Raw genomic sequence first — 12456 nt, forward strand, 5'->3', positions numbered from 1 at the left:
CTCCAAATTGAAAATTGTTGATGCCTACGCCATCCTGGTGATATCTAAAAATAGCTAGTGAACTGGCAATGTCCTACAAAATACGGATTCTCCTAAAAGTTATGAGGCTGTCTGTCTCCAATCAACTGAAAAATGCACATAAGGGCACCTGCTCCACTCCCAGTCCTTCGAGTGGACAACCAGTCAACTGGCAGTCCTCCCTAAAAAATAGGAGATGGTCTCAAATCATCCACAATGGTCCATAGACACCCCGTAACCAACTCTCAATCATTCCCTAAAAAATAGGAACTGCCTCTGAACATCCAAAATGGCTTATTAAGCCCCTGCGCAACTCCACAAGCGTCAGTATTGGTCCCCACTCCACTCCACTGGCCTACAGGAACCCGATGATAGGCCAATCCCTGCTCAACTGCTTGTCACCTAGGAAGGGGACATTACAAAATGATTCAAAGAAGAAAAAAACATCACCAGTTAATAATGGCAAACCTAGCCTGGGATGACACCAAGAAAAATAAAAAGTTGATTAACAATCAAGATAAGCAAAAAGTTCATTGTTGGCCAAGAAAAATTAACCAAATAGAAAGAACGTCAAAACTAGCAATAGAAAGAATAATTGTAAGAAAGCAAAAGTTCTCCGATGAACCAATTATGATCTATAATTGCAGACATCTAGTCCAAAGTCCCTACCACACAACTGATAAAACAACAAATGAGTTGGTAAAATCTAAATTATAACACAAAAGTTAAATTACAATGTGAGCCCTATAGTTTAAAGTGTCAATACATGAGGTTAAATTTTGCTCAAAATACATTTTGAAAGCTTGAGATCTATGGCAATTGTTCCAAATTAATAAAAGATTAAGTTTCTAGAATAAATTCAAGAATCCTGTAATACTGGAAAATTTATTAAAGACAACAGGTACCAAGAGGCAAGAATATTCAGATGGCCATATGCTGTACATTGAAAGCATTTCATAATTCTAATAAAATGCATAACTTCGCAGAAACAGAACATTCACAGAGAGAGAAAGAGAGAGCACTTGGAAAAGCTCAAAGTTGAGTCTTTGTAACATCCTCTTGTGTGGATCATCCTTCAACAACGGATCTCCTTTGAGTTCCTCTGGCGCATTCCTAAAAAATTCTTCCTCGGATACTAGATCTATATCTGGATATTTTGATTTGAAATCTTTGCATGCCTTGATAGCTTTCTGATAGTGATTCTTCTCATACATCAAATTATGAAGCTGCAGAGTTGTAAAATCTACAGGTATCTTTGCATTTTCAGTTTCAGATTTGACACGATCTTCTTCTTGAAGGATAATACGATTTGCCTGAAACCATAAAAAATAAATTACGAGTCATGATAGGAAAATATTGCAGGAATTATTATTTACAATTAATTTATTAAATTAATCTCTATACAAATCATTCCTGCCAATCATATACAAAAAATTAGCAAAGGTAAAAAGAAGCATTTCAATAGTATCTGTAAATGAAACAAAAGATGGAACCAATAAAATTTTGAATGAGCACATGCAATCTAAATCTGCTGCAGAAACTCACAAACTAATCTCTACAGAGACTCACTCAGACTCAGCGAGTTTGATGAGAAGTCTGCCACTGCATGCAAGCCCTATTTTTTGTCAATTTTCGTCATTTTGTCTTCAGCAATTCAGAAACCAGAGACAAGATTTGATTGTGAAGTGATTGGAAGGATTCATTAACAGTTGGTTAACAGCGATAAAATTGGGGAAAAAGGCATGTACCATCAAAGTCCTGTGGCCTTGAAGGCCTTAATTTTGGCCTGGTAGCAAGGGCTCTGCCTCTCAATCCCACCCTATATTGGGACATAAGACACCAAGGGTGCTGCCCCAAAAACCCATGAGGAGCACTGCCCTTCAACCCCACTGGGGGCTGCTGCCACCGCTACTCCTCATCTGTTTTTAAAAGTGAAAAAAATAAAAAATTATCTTTGGCTGTACAAGATGAAAAGGAAGCAATTTCGTGCCTTTACTAGGCTTACAATAACAAAAACAGCATTTTTCCCTATTTTTATGAATATTTCATCATTGTTTAGTTTCCTGAATTTTTTCCAATTAAATCTGGAGTAAAGGAATTCCATTTATGCTAGTATGTAAAAAATAGACTTATGTGTTCTCTAAATTCATTCTTTATGCCTCATGAATTATTGAGGTTTATTCTGGGTAATTATGTCATTTATTTTATTTGCAAAGATTTTCACTGAGTTTGATTGAGTCCAGGTCAAATTTTTGGGCTAGCGAATTTTTATTAAGTCCAATTTTTTGAACCATGGTTTTTGGATGTAGAAAGCCTTCACCGTCTCCTCAAATGGGAGTAACAGTTACAACCAATGTTTATATAAGAATTAAACTTACACTGTAAGCTATACAAAGTTGAGAATTTTACATTCCGTGGTGTTGATACTTCTTAAGTACTCCTTAAAAATGACCAACTGTTTATTTTAAGGAATGGTTTTAAACATCAGTTATTACATTTAGGTATCATTTTATTATATTGTGACATTCCAAATTGAAACATTCACCCTTTTGTCTATTTGTTTGTGTCCCCCCTATTTGTTTGTTACAGTGGACAAGAGGCCTGTGAGATGGAACAAGTAATGATAAGTATGTTGGTAATATATGGCTTTGTTCTTCAATGGCATGCCTGCATTTGAATTGAGAAATAGAAGAACATGCAAACGGATGGATCTGGATGAAGTAAGATCCCTACACTTATTTATAATGGTAATGGAATGGTAATCCTTGAAAGGAACTACAAACCTTCATTCATGTAATAAGATTGTCTCATTTGGACAGCCTTTTATCATTGCTTGAGGGGTACATTTGCAGTTTAAAGGGATTAGCAAGTTAAAAGGATTGGCGTGGTAGAAATACAATCCAGACAAATTGCAAGAGGTCGGATTCTAGAAAGCTCATCAAATGGAAACATCCCTTTCTTGATTGATTGTAAGAGGAGGAAGAAATAAACAGAAAACATTCACACATCTAATAATAGAAATATGCAAAATAATAGCAACAATAAGCAGGAGCAAAAATGAGATCACACAAAGCGAAAAGATGTTTGTGGACTAAGTGCCCTAATATGGCTAGTATCCAATACACGCATAGCTCAACTAATTTATTGTTGGGTAGGGTTAAATAGAATAACCCATACGAAAGAAGCTACTCCATGCAATATCTGCAACTTTGATCCAATCCAAATAAAGTGCTCTCCATGTGCTTGGCATATTTCACAATCATATTCATCTCCTATATATAGACTTCCCTCTAATGCTAATAAAAGGGTAAATCCAAATACAATACTCTCCATATACCTGACTTATTTCACAACGATATTCACGTCATATACATATATCCTTTACTACTAACGGGAGGGTAAACCCATAATCCCAAAATGGGCAATTCATTACCCGATATACTTAATCCCACAAGTTACCCATTTAAACCAATATATTTGAAACAATATAGTTAACTAGCAGAGATGCATGCCACATATTATCCTTGAGAAAGGTTAAACAATACAGTACTCTTTAGAAAAAAGGCAACTCCATACAAGATCTCCAAATTGAAATCCAATCAAAATAGTACTCTCCATTTACTTGACATATTTCACAATATTATTCACCGTTCATCTCCTACAAACTTCCCTCTGATGCTAATTGATGTGTTGTAAACGCACATATTCCATTGCAAATGGGGACCCCTAGTTTTCCACTTCTTAGAATAGTAGCTTTTAGCTTAGTTTTGTTTTAGCTTGGCAATAATTTTAGTCTCTTAGCCTTTGTTTGTGAGAGGTAGTGATGTCTTGTCAATCCAGGAGGCAACTTTGTCGATCAACCCTACAATGACTCAGAGTGCAACGTCTTGTCTTTAGGGGTATAATTGAGTCATTAGTGTGAGTCAAAATCCATGAAAAAACGCCAGGACTGAGAATTGAGGGCAAGATTCACAATGTTGTCAATGTTGCCAAATATTGTCAGAAGGACACAAAAGGACTTCAGACATTACAACATGAGGAGCATTACAACAAGGATTTTGCAATGACCTTGGATTTCCAAAGGACATCCAAGATCAAGGTGATGGACTTGACAAGATCAAGATGAAGGAAGGATGATATCAAGGTCAAGGATATCAGTGAGGAAGAACTTGAGTTGGAATAAAGAACATTCTAAGGAGTATGCAAGCCCCAAGGACAAGGACATCTAAGAAGAAGAATTCCAAAAATGAAGAAGAATCGATCAAAGTTAGAACTCCTCAAATAAAGACGAAGAAGAATAATGATGGAGATGATGCAATTTGGGACTATGAACCATCACAATCAGAGGCTTGATGATGTTGAGTATCAAGAGATATTGATAAGGATGCAATGTCTTCTTTGTGATGATCTACAAGGAGTGCAAGTTCATGTGGCACCTATTCACCTCAACCAATCAAGTGATGCCATGTCAACATGTTGTTGGTGTTGGAAATAAGCCACACCCGGACCAACGATGGACTAGTCCAAGAGGGGCCAGTCGCTCAGTGGTAGAGCACTCCGGCAGCATATGGAAGGTCCTAGGTTCGAGTCCTAGCTGGTCCATGTCTCAACATGGTATCAGAGCCAGGTCCAGGCTAGGAGCCCCAAGCACACGAGAGGTGTGGCTTAAGGGGGGGTGTTGGTGTTGGAAATAAGCCACACCCGGACCAACGATGGACTGGTCCAAGAGGGGCCAGTAGCTCAATGGTAGAGCACTCCAGCAGCGTATGGAAGGTCCTAGGTTCGAGTCCTAGCTGGTCCATGTCTCAACACGTGTCCAAGTTCATTGAACCTAACTCATCAATAAGTGGACATGTGGATGCATTAAATGAACTGTCATCATCTATTCCTTGTAAATTGTGCCATTGAGGCTATATATTAATTTTCACAAGCCCTTTTTCCTCAAAAGGATATGTATTCAAAGCTTGTAATTTTCTCATTGGAGTATATTAAATGTAAGGAGGTGGTAGTTATATCTACCTCACTTTAGGGTTTCGTAGAATTGTCTTGGCCGTTGATTTAGAGTCAATATGGACCCTTCATTTGAAATAGGAAGTCTATATAAGGCTTGGCCTTTTCATTTGTAAAAGTTAATAGAAGTTAATAGACTAGGAGCCAAGTAAAGAAGTAGGAGGAGGAGACTACAGATTGTTGCCAAGACTATGTCGAAATAAATACATGACTTTTATTGAAGATATGATGGATCGTTGTATCAGTTTCAAGATGTTGCATGGTTTCTACTCTCAAGTTTTAGATTTGTTTACATGAAGTTGATTAGCTGAATGGGAGATCTTATTCTTGATTAATGTTGAAGCTTATATGTTCATACCATTTGGAATTTGTTGATTGCAAATTGTAGTGCAAGGTTAGTTTGAACTCATATTGAAAGTTTAACTTCAACTGCTCTATGCTCATTGTTCATGGTGTTGATGTGAATAAGTGATTTGAAAATCACTTGCGTATCCTTCGGTGATTGCACCATCTTTGTGTAGTTGTTTCCTCATGGTGAAGCAAGGCTTGGTTTGCTTTCACTAAGTCAGCAATCATTCCTTGCATTGTTAGGTTTTAGATTAGATTTGTATCCTTTCCCTTTGATCTTTGTTTGGTATAAGTTAAGTTAGTTCAAGTTCCAACTAAGCATAAGTCCCTTTGTGTTACCAGCAATATCACATCATTTCACTGAGCCTATCCATCATAAAGTCGCATGGTTCGCATTGTAAACCTTGGGTTGCCCTATTTGATCACATAGTTTAGAATTTGAGGTTTCCTTGTTCAAGAGAGGATAGAATACTTGATATTTTATTCTGTGTTGGCGAGTGTCATAAAACACACATCAACACTAATGAGAAGATAAACCCACAATCCCAGCATAGGACAACTTATAACCCAATATAACTAATTCCACAAGTTACCCATTTGACCTAATATAACTAACTAATGTGATGTATGACACATGTTGGCATCTCCCTTATCCCACATACATCATAAAATCATATGCCTAGGTCGACAACAAGACACCCCTCCTTGGCATTATGCTAGCCCCCTCCAAGACTGTAATTATTTTATTGCTATATCTGGTAATCATGGGATGTTAAACTAATTTAATTTATGTTGATATCGAAACTACCATAATTCATGCAGACTTTGCTTGATAGACATTCAATTATAACCAAGGGGTTAGTAAATGTGTTATTATACACTTGCAGTAATGTAATAATTATTAATTTACACATTGTTCTTTCGGCTGGCCTATGTATGCTAGGTACACACCATTGTATCTTGAAAAAGGGTATCACATGGGAGGAAATTTTCAACAGACTAAAGTGAAATGGATAGAGGATTTGATAAAACTGACGTTGCACTTATGACATAATTCTTGATTACTTGCAAGATTGCTGTTCATTACAATATTCATGCGATTGAGCAGTCTTGTGCATTTGACATGAAACTTAGGCTGAGGTTCATGCTGTTGACACATGCAGATGTTTTCATATTATGGTTTGGATTGTATTTGAATGGCCTTTAGTTAGTTGGAGGAAACCATCACCATGGAAGACAATGTTACGGTTATTGTAATTGTCATTCTTAAGAGACTTCATCCATTTTAAGAGAAATCCAAACTTAAGAAAAACCTTTGAAATCGTGAACAAATCTTGATTTGGTATTCATGAAAGGCCACAAGTCAAAAATAGATGTTAAAAGATTTTATTGGAGTTGACTTTGAAGGCACATTAAAGACCTAACCCCTAATCTTGTTAATAGAAAGTTTAAGAAACCTTCAACTGTTTTCAGTAGCTTTTGAAGCTTGCAGTCAGTCACACAATCCTGAAACCTTTTGTTGACATAAACCTACCAACCTAATTTTGGAGGTAGCTGGAGTTCTCAAAAAGGAACGGATGGTATGAAAATTTTCATAAGAATTACCAAGTGTAGCATCCAATTTTGGGTTACTTGGTTATTTTCTGCACTGAAAATGTAGAGAATGCATTTATGTTCAAAAAAGAGGATTGCTTTGCAAAGATAGCACTACATCCATTGTAATAGTTGTAGCATTATCCTATAGGAGTGCATGCAGAGACAATGACACACAGAAACATACGAAGGAGAAGAGATAGTTAGTGAAAACTGCTGAAAGTATATCGTAGAGTTTAAATCCCACCTTAACAATCTGTGCAACCAATCAAGAACAAGGTTAGGCTTCATGTTTCAAGTCATTTTTCTTATTTTGAATGATGAGAGTATTTTAAAAGAGCTTTACCAGTTTGCCCGTGATTCCATTGTTTGCCTCAGTTTCACCCACCTTATAGATCTGAACTATGTCTGGATGAGGAGTTAAGCAATTGTGTCTTAGGAATGGAAAAGCCATTGTGCAGTCACCAATTTTATCCATATGCAGATTCCTTTATGTTGATTTCTGTTGTTAACGTGTGTTTGATTGCTTGAGTTCTTTATTGTATGCATGTGCACACTGCTATGTTATTGCTTCATGTTATGGGTACTCTCCCTAAGTTATTTCAAACTTAAGGTAATAGTAAATAGAGAGGTACGACAAACTGTAGATGTGGTCTTCCTGGTTTTAATTTGAGAAAGGAAGTTCCAAAGGAGGTTACCCTTAATTCATTGGAATCAGTAACGGAATACACTATAGCAGAAATCACAAAGAGCAACAAACCTTTTGGTAGTTAAACATTTTTAGTAGTTGGTAATGAGACCTAGGTCTACAAAGTGAGACTTCGGTACTCACCAACTTCATTTAGCAACTTCTTCAGGAATTAGGAAGAGTGAACTCACTAGAAATTCCCCTATTAACCAGTCAAGGGAGAGAGGTTATAGTGTGTGTCAATCTCCCTTCATACTCCCATTATAATAGCTCAACCATTCCCCTACATCTTAAGGTACTAGGGTTGTGGGGAAATTAGAAAATAGATAAGTTGAACATCTGAACAAAAGGGTGGTAGGGTGGCCAAATTACTCTAAGTGTAATGTCCCCTTCCTAAGCACTATCAGCATTTTGACCACTAGCCTATTCAAAGAATTCTCATGGGCTAATAAGTTAGGGGTAGTGAACTCGTTGGGGGTTTGATGACCGTTTAATCTAGCTAATTCGGTGATGAGCGGTGTTGCCTTGAGCTCAGTTGGTTGAGATTTGCATTATGACCTTTACAGGAGGAGATTTGGACAATTTGTCCATTTTTACTATTTTTAGCAAGTAACAGTTTGAGCACCAACTTGGTCAATTGGCAGTATTTCTATTTTGGGAATGTCGGTAAATGCATTTGATGATGATATTTTGGTGATTATTGTGCTCAAGAAGGATTATTTTAAATAACATTGAAAATTTAAAAGTATTAAAGTTAGATTAAATATTTAACTTAACATTATTTAATTTAATAAAGTGCTTATATTTGGCGCCTAGTGAGCAATATTGTTTTTTTTAAATATTAATTAAAGGGGGGCACTTAGAAGTGGGCACCAACTTTAGGAGATATAAGGAGAAAATAAATTAAAATTAAGTGTGTGAAACCCTAAAGGGGGTGTGGAGTTTCGAGAGGATTATATAGGCATTTGTAAGCTCAATTTTCAAAATGTATGATTAGGATATTGAAAACAGAACTTTCTGAGGACAAAAACCTTTGCAGAGAACATCTTCATTGGTGAAAGGTCTAACTTGGGAGATTTACTGGCAGTTTCATTCAGAGATCACAAATGAGCTTCATTGTTGATTTGTTCCTTCAATTTTGAGCAAAGTAAACCAAGGGCAGATTTGATGGGTCAAGAAGACGAGACTGGAGAGAATTAATTGCAGATTTCATCTTCATATTGCTGGTCGCCTCTTTCATGCAGCTGGCCGACCACTTTCAGCGAGGCATGGCTTTCTTTGGGGTGGGCGTTTAGGGTTTTGGAGGACACTTCTTGCTGTTGAGATCGCCTAGGGTTGAGGAATACAGAACTGCAATTTGGGACTGATTTATTGCTGATTAGAAGGGTGGCGTCTCAATTTGTGGTTAGTTGCTACTTCAGAAATAAGTGTTTTCAGATTTGTGCTAATGGGTATGTCTTAAAATTGATGTTCATTGATATTTTCATATGAGTATTGATATTGAAGTTTATTGCTGTCCAAACTTCTGAAAACAAATCTGAAATTATTACTGGTTGTGAGTTCTTTGAATATTGTGTTTTAAAGTGATATTTTTCTAAAAATCATTGTTGCAAATAGTCTGTTGCCATATCTTTCCTATATTATATATCCTGCATGCGAAGACAAACTCAAATCAGAATATACACAAAAAAATAGTATGTATATTACACTAAGCCCCTGTTTGAGAAGGGTGGAGAAAAACCTTATTTAAAAGACTTACTTAAGAAAGTACTAAATGCCTAATAATGAAGGTTTGAACACAATACAAAACCGATATCTAATTAAAAAAGACTAGTGTGTGGTTCTTAAAGTTACCCTAACTAACCATAAAAATGCTATGTAATAAGACTTTGGCAAGAGCAACTTGCATAGTGGTTGTTGGCAAGACAGAGCCAACTATGACAAACAAAATGAGCTAAACCTACCATAAGTGAAAGGTGGCACATAGAGCAGACCCGCAACACATCCAAAAGGCACCACAAAAACAAGGGACATGTTTCCCTACAATCATTTAAATTTTTCTTTCCTTATCCTGCCACATCCTTCTATAACCTACTGCATAAGCCATAAAACTTCTCTTACCACTCTTACTAGTATATTAATACAAGTTTCAAGGGACTAAAGCTCAAGATCTTGGATCTGCACCCAGTTATTGTCGACATATGGTTCCATTGTGAGCATCCTAATAGAGTAGTAGGGAAAGGCCTAAACATAAAACAAATATTTTGCGGCAATAAAGAGTCAGAGGAGAAAGATTACAGTTAAGAAGGAACAAATTTATATGGTTTGCGACAAGATCCTCTAGGTTCTAGCCTAATGAGAGAGGGCTACCCTGGGGATGAATGATGGAAAGGGAAGATACTAGGAAAGGATCTCCAAGAGATGCAGCCACTGAGGCAGGTCTAGTTTGACCCATTAGGGATGGATAAGAAGGACTAAATGAATACCAAATTAGAAACAAACATGGCCAGAGGAAGCAACAAGAGAAAGAGAAATTTTCGAGCAATTTACAATGTCAATTTGTAATTTCAAAGTAAACATGTTATTAGCCTAGCAGACAGACATTTTCTCCTGTAACAAAAATGCGCGGTAGATAATTCATCCAGCTTTCAGAGTCAAATGAGAACATGAACAGGACTTAAATATTTTATACTTTAGCAGTCAAGCACATATCATGTATCTCGATAACACCCTGTTATTATTTCAATTGCCATATTTCAAGACTTCTATAATACAAGATCAATAATATCAAGATAGCATTACCACCATGACAAAAACAAAACCCTAGCTCCAACAAAGACAGCATAAGAGGAACATTGCAGGTATAAAATAAAAACTTAAAACTTGAGCACAGCATTCAAGTTCACTTCAAGTTCAAGCTCTTTCTATAGAGGACTTTAAAAATTTGCAACCTTCAAGCAACAGTATAATCTAATAATAACAAGATATATTAAAAGTAAGCTGCGTCAATGTTTTCAAGGCAAGCAGATAAGTATTTAACATTCACCCAAGCAAATTCTAACCATTAGGATCAAATAATTTGTCTGCTATCCAGAAGAAGTGGAACCTGGCGAAGTTTAAGAAATAAGACAGAGAGTTGTGTGATGAGGTCTCTGAGGTCTGCTCGCCCTTTGCCTTCCTTCTTAATGAAGAGCATTTTAGCGATGATGTCCTCCATTGAAATTCTGCTTTCCTCCAAAATATCATTGGCAGCCTTCGCCATTTGTTTGCCAAAATTCCAAGACCAGATCTCTTCTTTACATTCACTTTCACGGTCGAATTTCCTCTTCCTCTCTATTTTAGTAGACTACTATATTTTCATAGCCCAGTAACGCGGTCCCGTGTTGAGCGCTTCAACATCGAAAACCGTGAAAGACAGTCATATGTGAAACAAAAATGTTCACTTGAATTGAATTAGGAGAAGAGTATCAATAGATAATATAGTTTCAATAACCGTCATCTTATTGTCATGTTGATCCTCTAAAATATAAAAAAAATTATCAATACATAAATATAATATCAATATATGTTCATAAATAAATTAGTAGTTGACAACAAAAAAGAAAAAATAAATAAACAACTACTGGTACATTGACTATTTTAATACAAAACAGCGTGCATAAATAATAAGTATTTTTATTTTTTTAAAACTTAATGTTTACATTTGTCATTTTATACAAGTGGTTAAAAAGTACAAATGTACTACAATTACAATTACATATGCATAGCTATCGGTGCATTACATGACATAAAAATAATCAATTTTTGACTTCTTAGACACTCAAGTGTACATTCTTCCAAATATCACTTCATAGATTCATGCATTAATGGATCTTCATTTGGTACCTGCATTTGCAACAACTGGTGTAAGGCTCCCAATAACCAAGAATTTGCATAAAATCAAATTAAAAAAACCAAGTTTAATTCAAAGCATAGAAGAAAACTGAACAATTCGAAGCAATAGAGGACTGCATATTTAATATGACATAACCGACTGTTTCCCACAAAAATTCAAATTTGAAAATAGCTAGCTACCACAATCGAATGCATTGCACATTCGAACTATATTATAAAACAGAATTTTTCATGTCACTTTCATTACAATCCAATTCATTGCATATTCATGAGCTCTGCAAATACCCTATGCACATTCCTTATTCAAGGGCGCACATTCAAGTTGGTACACACAGAATAACTAAATTCCCTCTGCAGTCAACGTTAAATGCTATAAATCTTTCAATAGAAATTATATTATTTTCAATAAACCAGCATTTATTTCAATATAGTCACTGTAAATAATATTAACAGCCATATTGGATGTCCAATGATGGTTTAGCTCCTTCGTAGCTGCATTATGCTTTGTCTATTGATGATTTATTTGTATGTGGTTTAAAGTTTCATTTCAATGCTCTCTTACAGTTTAATATGCCTATATGGTTATTATCCATTAATAGTGTGAACTTTACTCCATTTTTTTTGCTTCATTATAGTGTGAACTTTACTCCACTTTCTTTGCTTCATTTTGCGATATAGGTTTCATTTCAATGCTCTGTTATAGTTTAATAATGTTGAAATCCTTACAGTATAATAATGTCGAAATCCTCACAGAGAATGGCAAAAATAAATGATTATCTATTTGTTTTATTCGAAACCCCTTCATTATTTATCATTTCATTTTATGGGTGCGCTATTAAATGGTGTCTCTCTATTTATAATGCCAAAATTATTACAGAGAATGCAAAAAAAATTGATTATTGTTC

The 12456-nt window shown here is 35.8% G+C and overlaps 1 protein-coding gene across 6 annotated transcripts in view; it reads right to left on the reverse strand.

Annotated features, from left to right (window-relative positions):
- The window catches only part of LOC131063771 (THO complex subunit 5B), a 91244-nt gene extending 80146 nt beyond the window's left edge, over nucleotides 1-11098 (reverse strand). For 4 of the 6 annotated variants that reach the window (XR_009111128.2, XR_009111127.2, XM_057997695.2 and 1 more), the window contains exons 1-2: nucleotides 10764-11097; nucleotides 1041-1331 (exon numbers count right to left, since the gene is read on the reverse strand). Coding sequence is in view for 4 of the 6 variants with exons in the window: in XM_057997695.2 (XP_057853678.1) it covers nucleotides 1041-1331; nucleotides 10764-10919 (447 nt within the window). In the remaining 2 variants the exon portion in view is untranslated. Of the gene's footprint in view, nucleotides 1-1040; nucleotides 1332-10719; nucleotides 10740-10763 lie in introns of those variants that run through there. The other 2 variants (XM_057997696.2, XM_057997697.2) reach the window with 2 other exon arrangements.
- Nucleotides 11099-12456: the final 1358 nt, after the last annotated feature.

This window comes from Cryptomeria japonica, chromosome 5 (assembly GCF_030272615.1).
Source record: "Cryptomeria japonica chromosome 5, Sugi_1.0, whole genome shotgun sequence".
Taxonomy (NCBI): domain Eukaryota; kingdom Viridiplantae; phylum Streptophyta; class Pinopsida; order Cupressales; family Cupressaceae; genus Cryptomeria; species Cryptomeria japonica.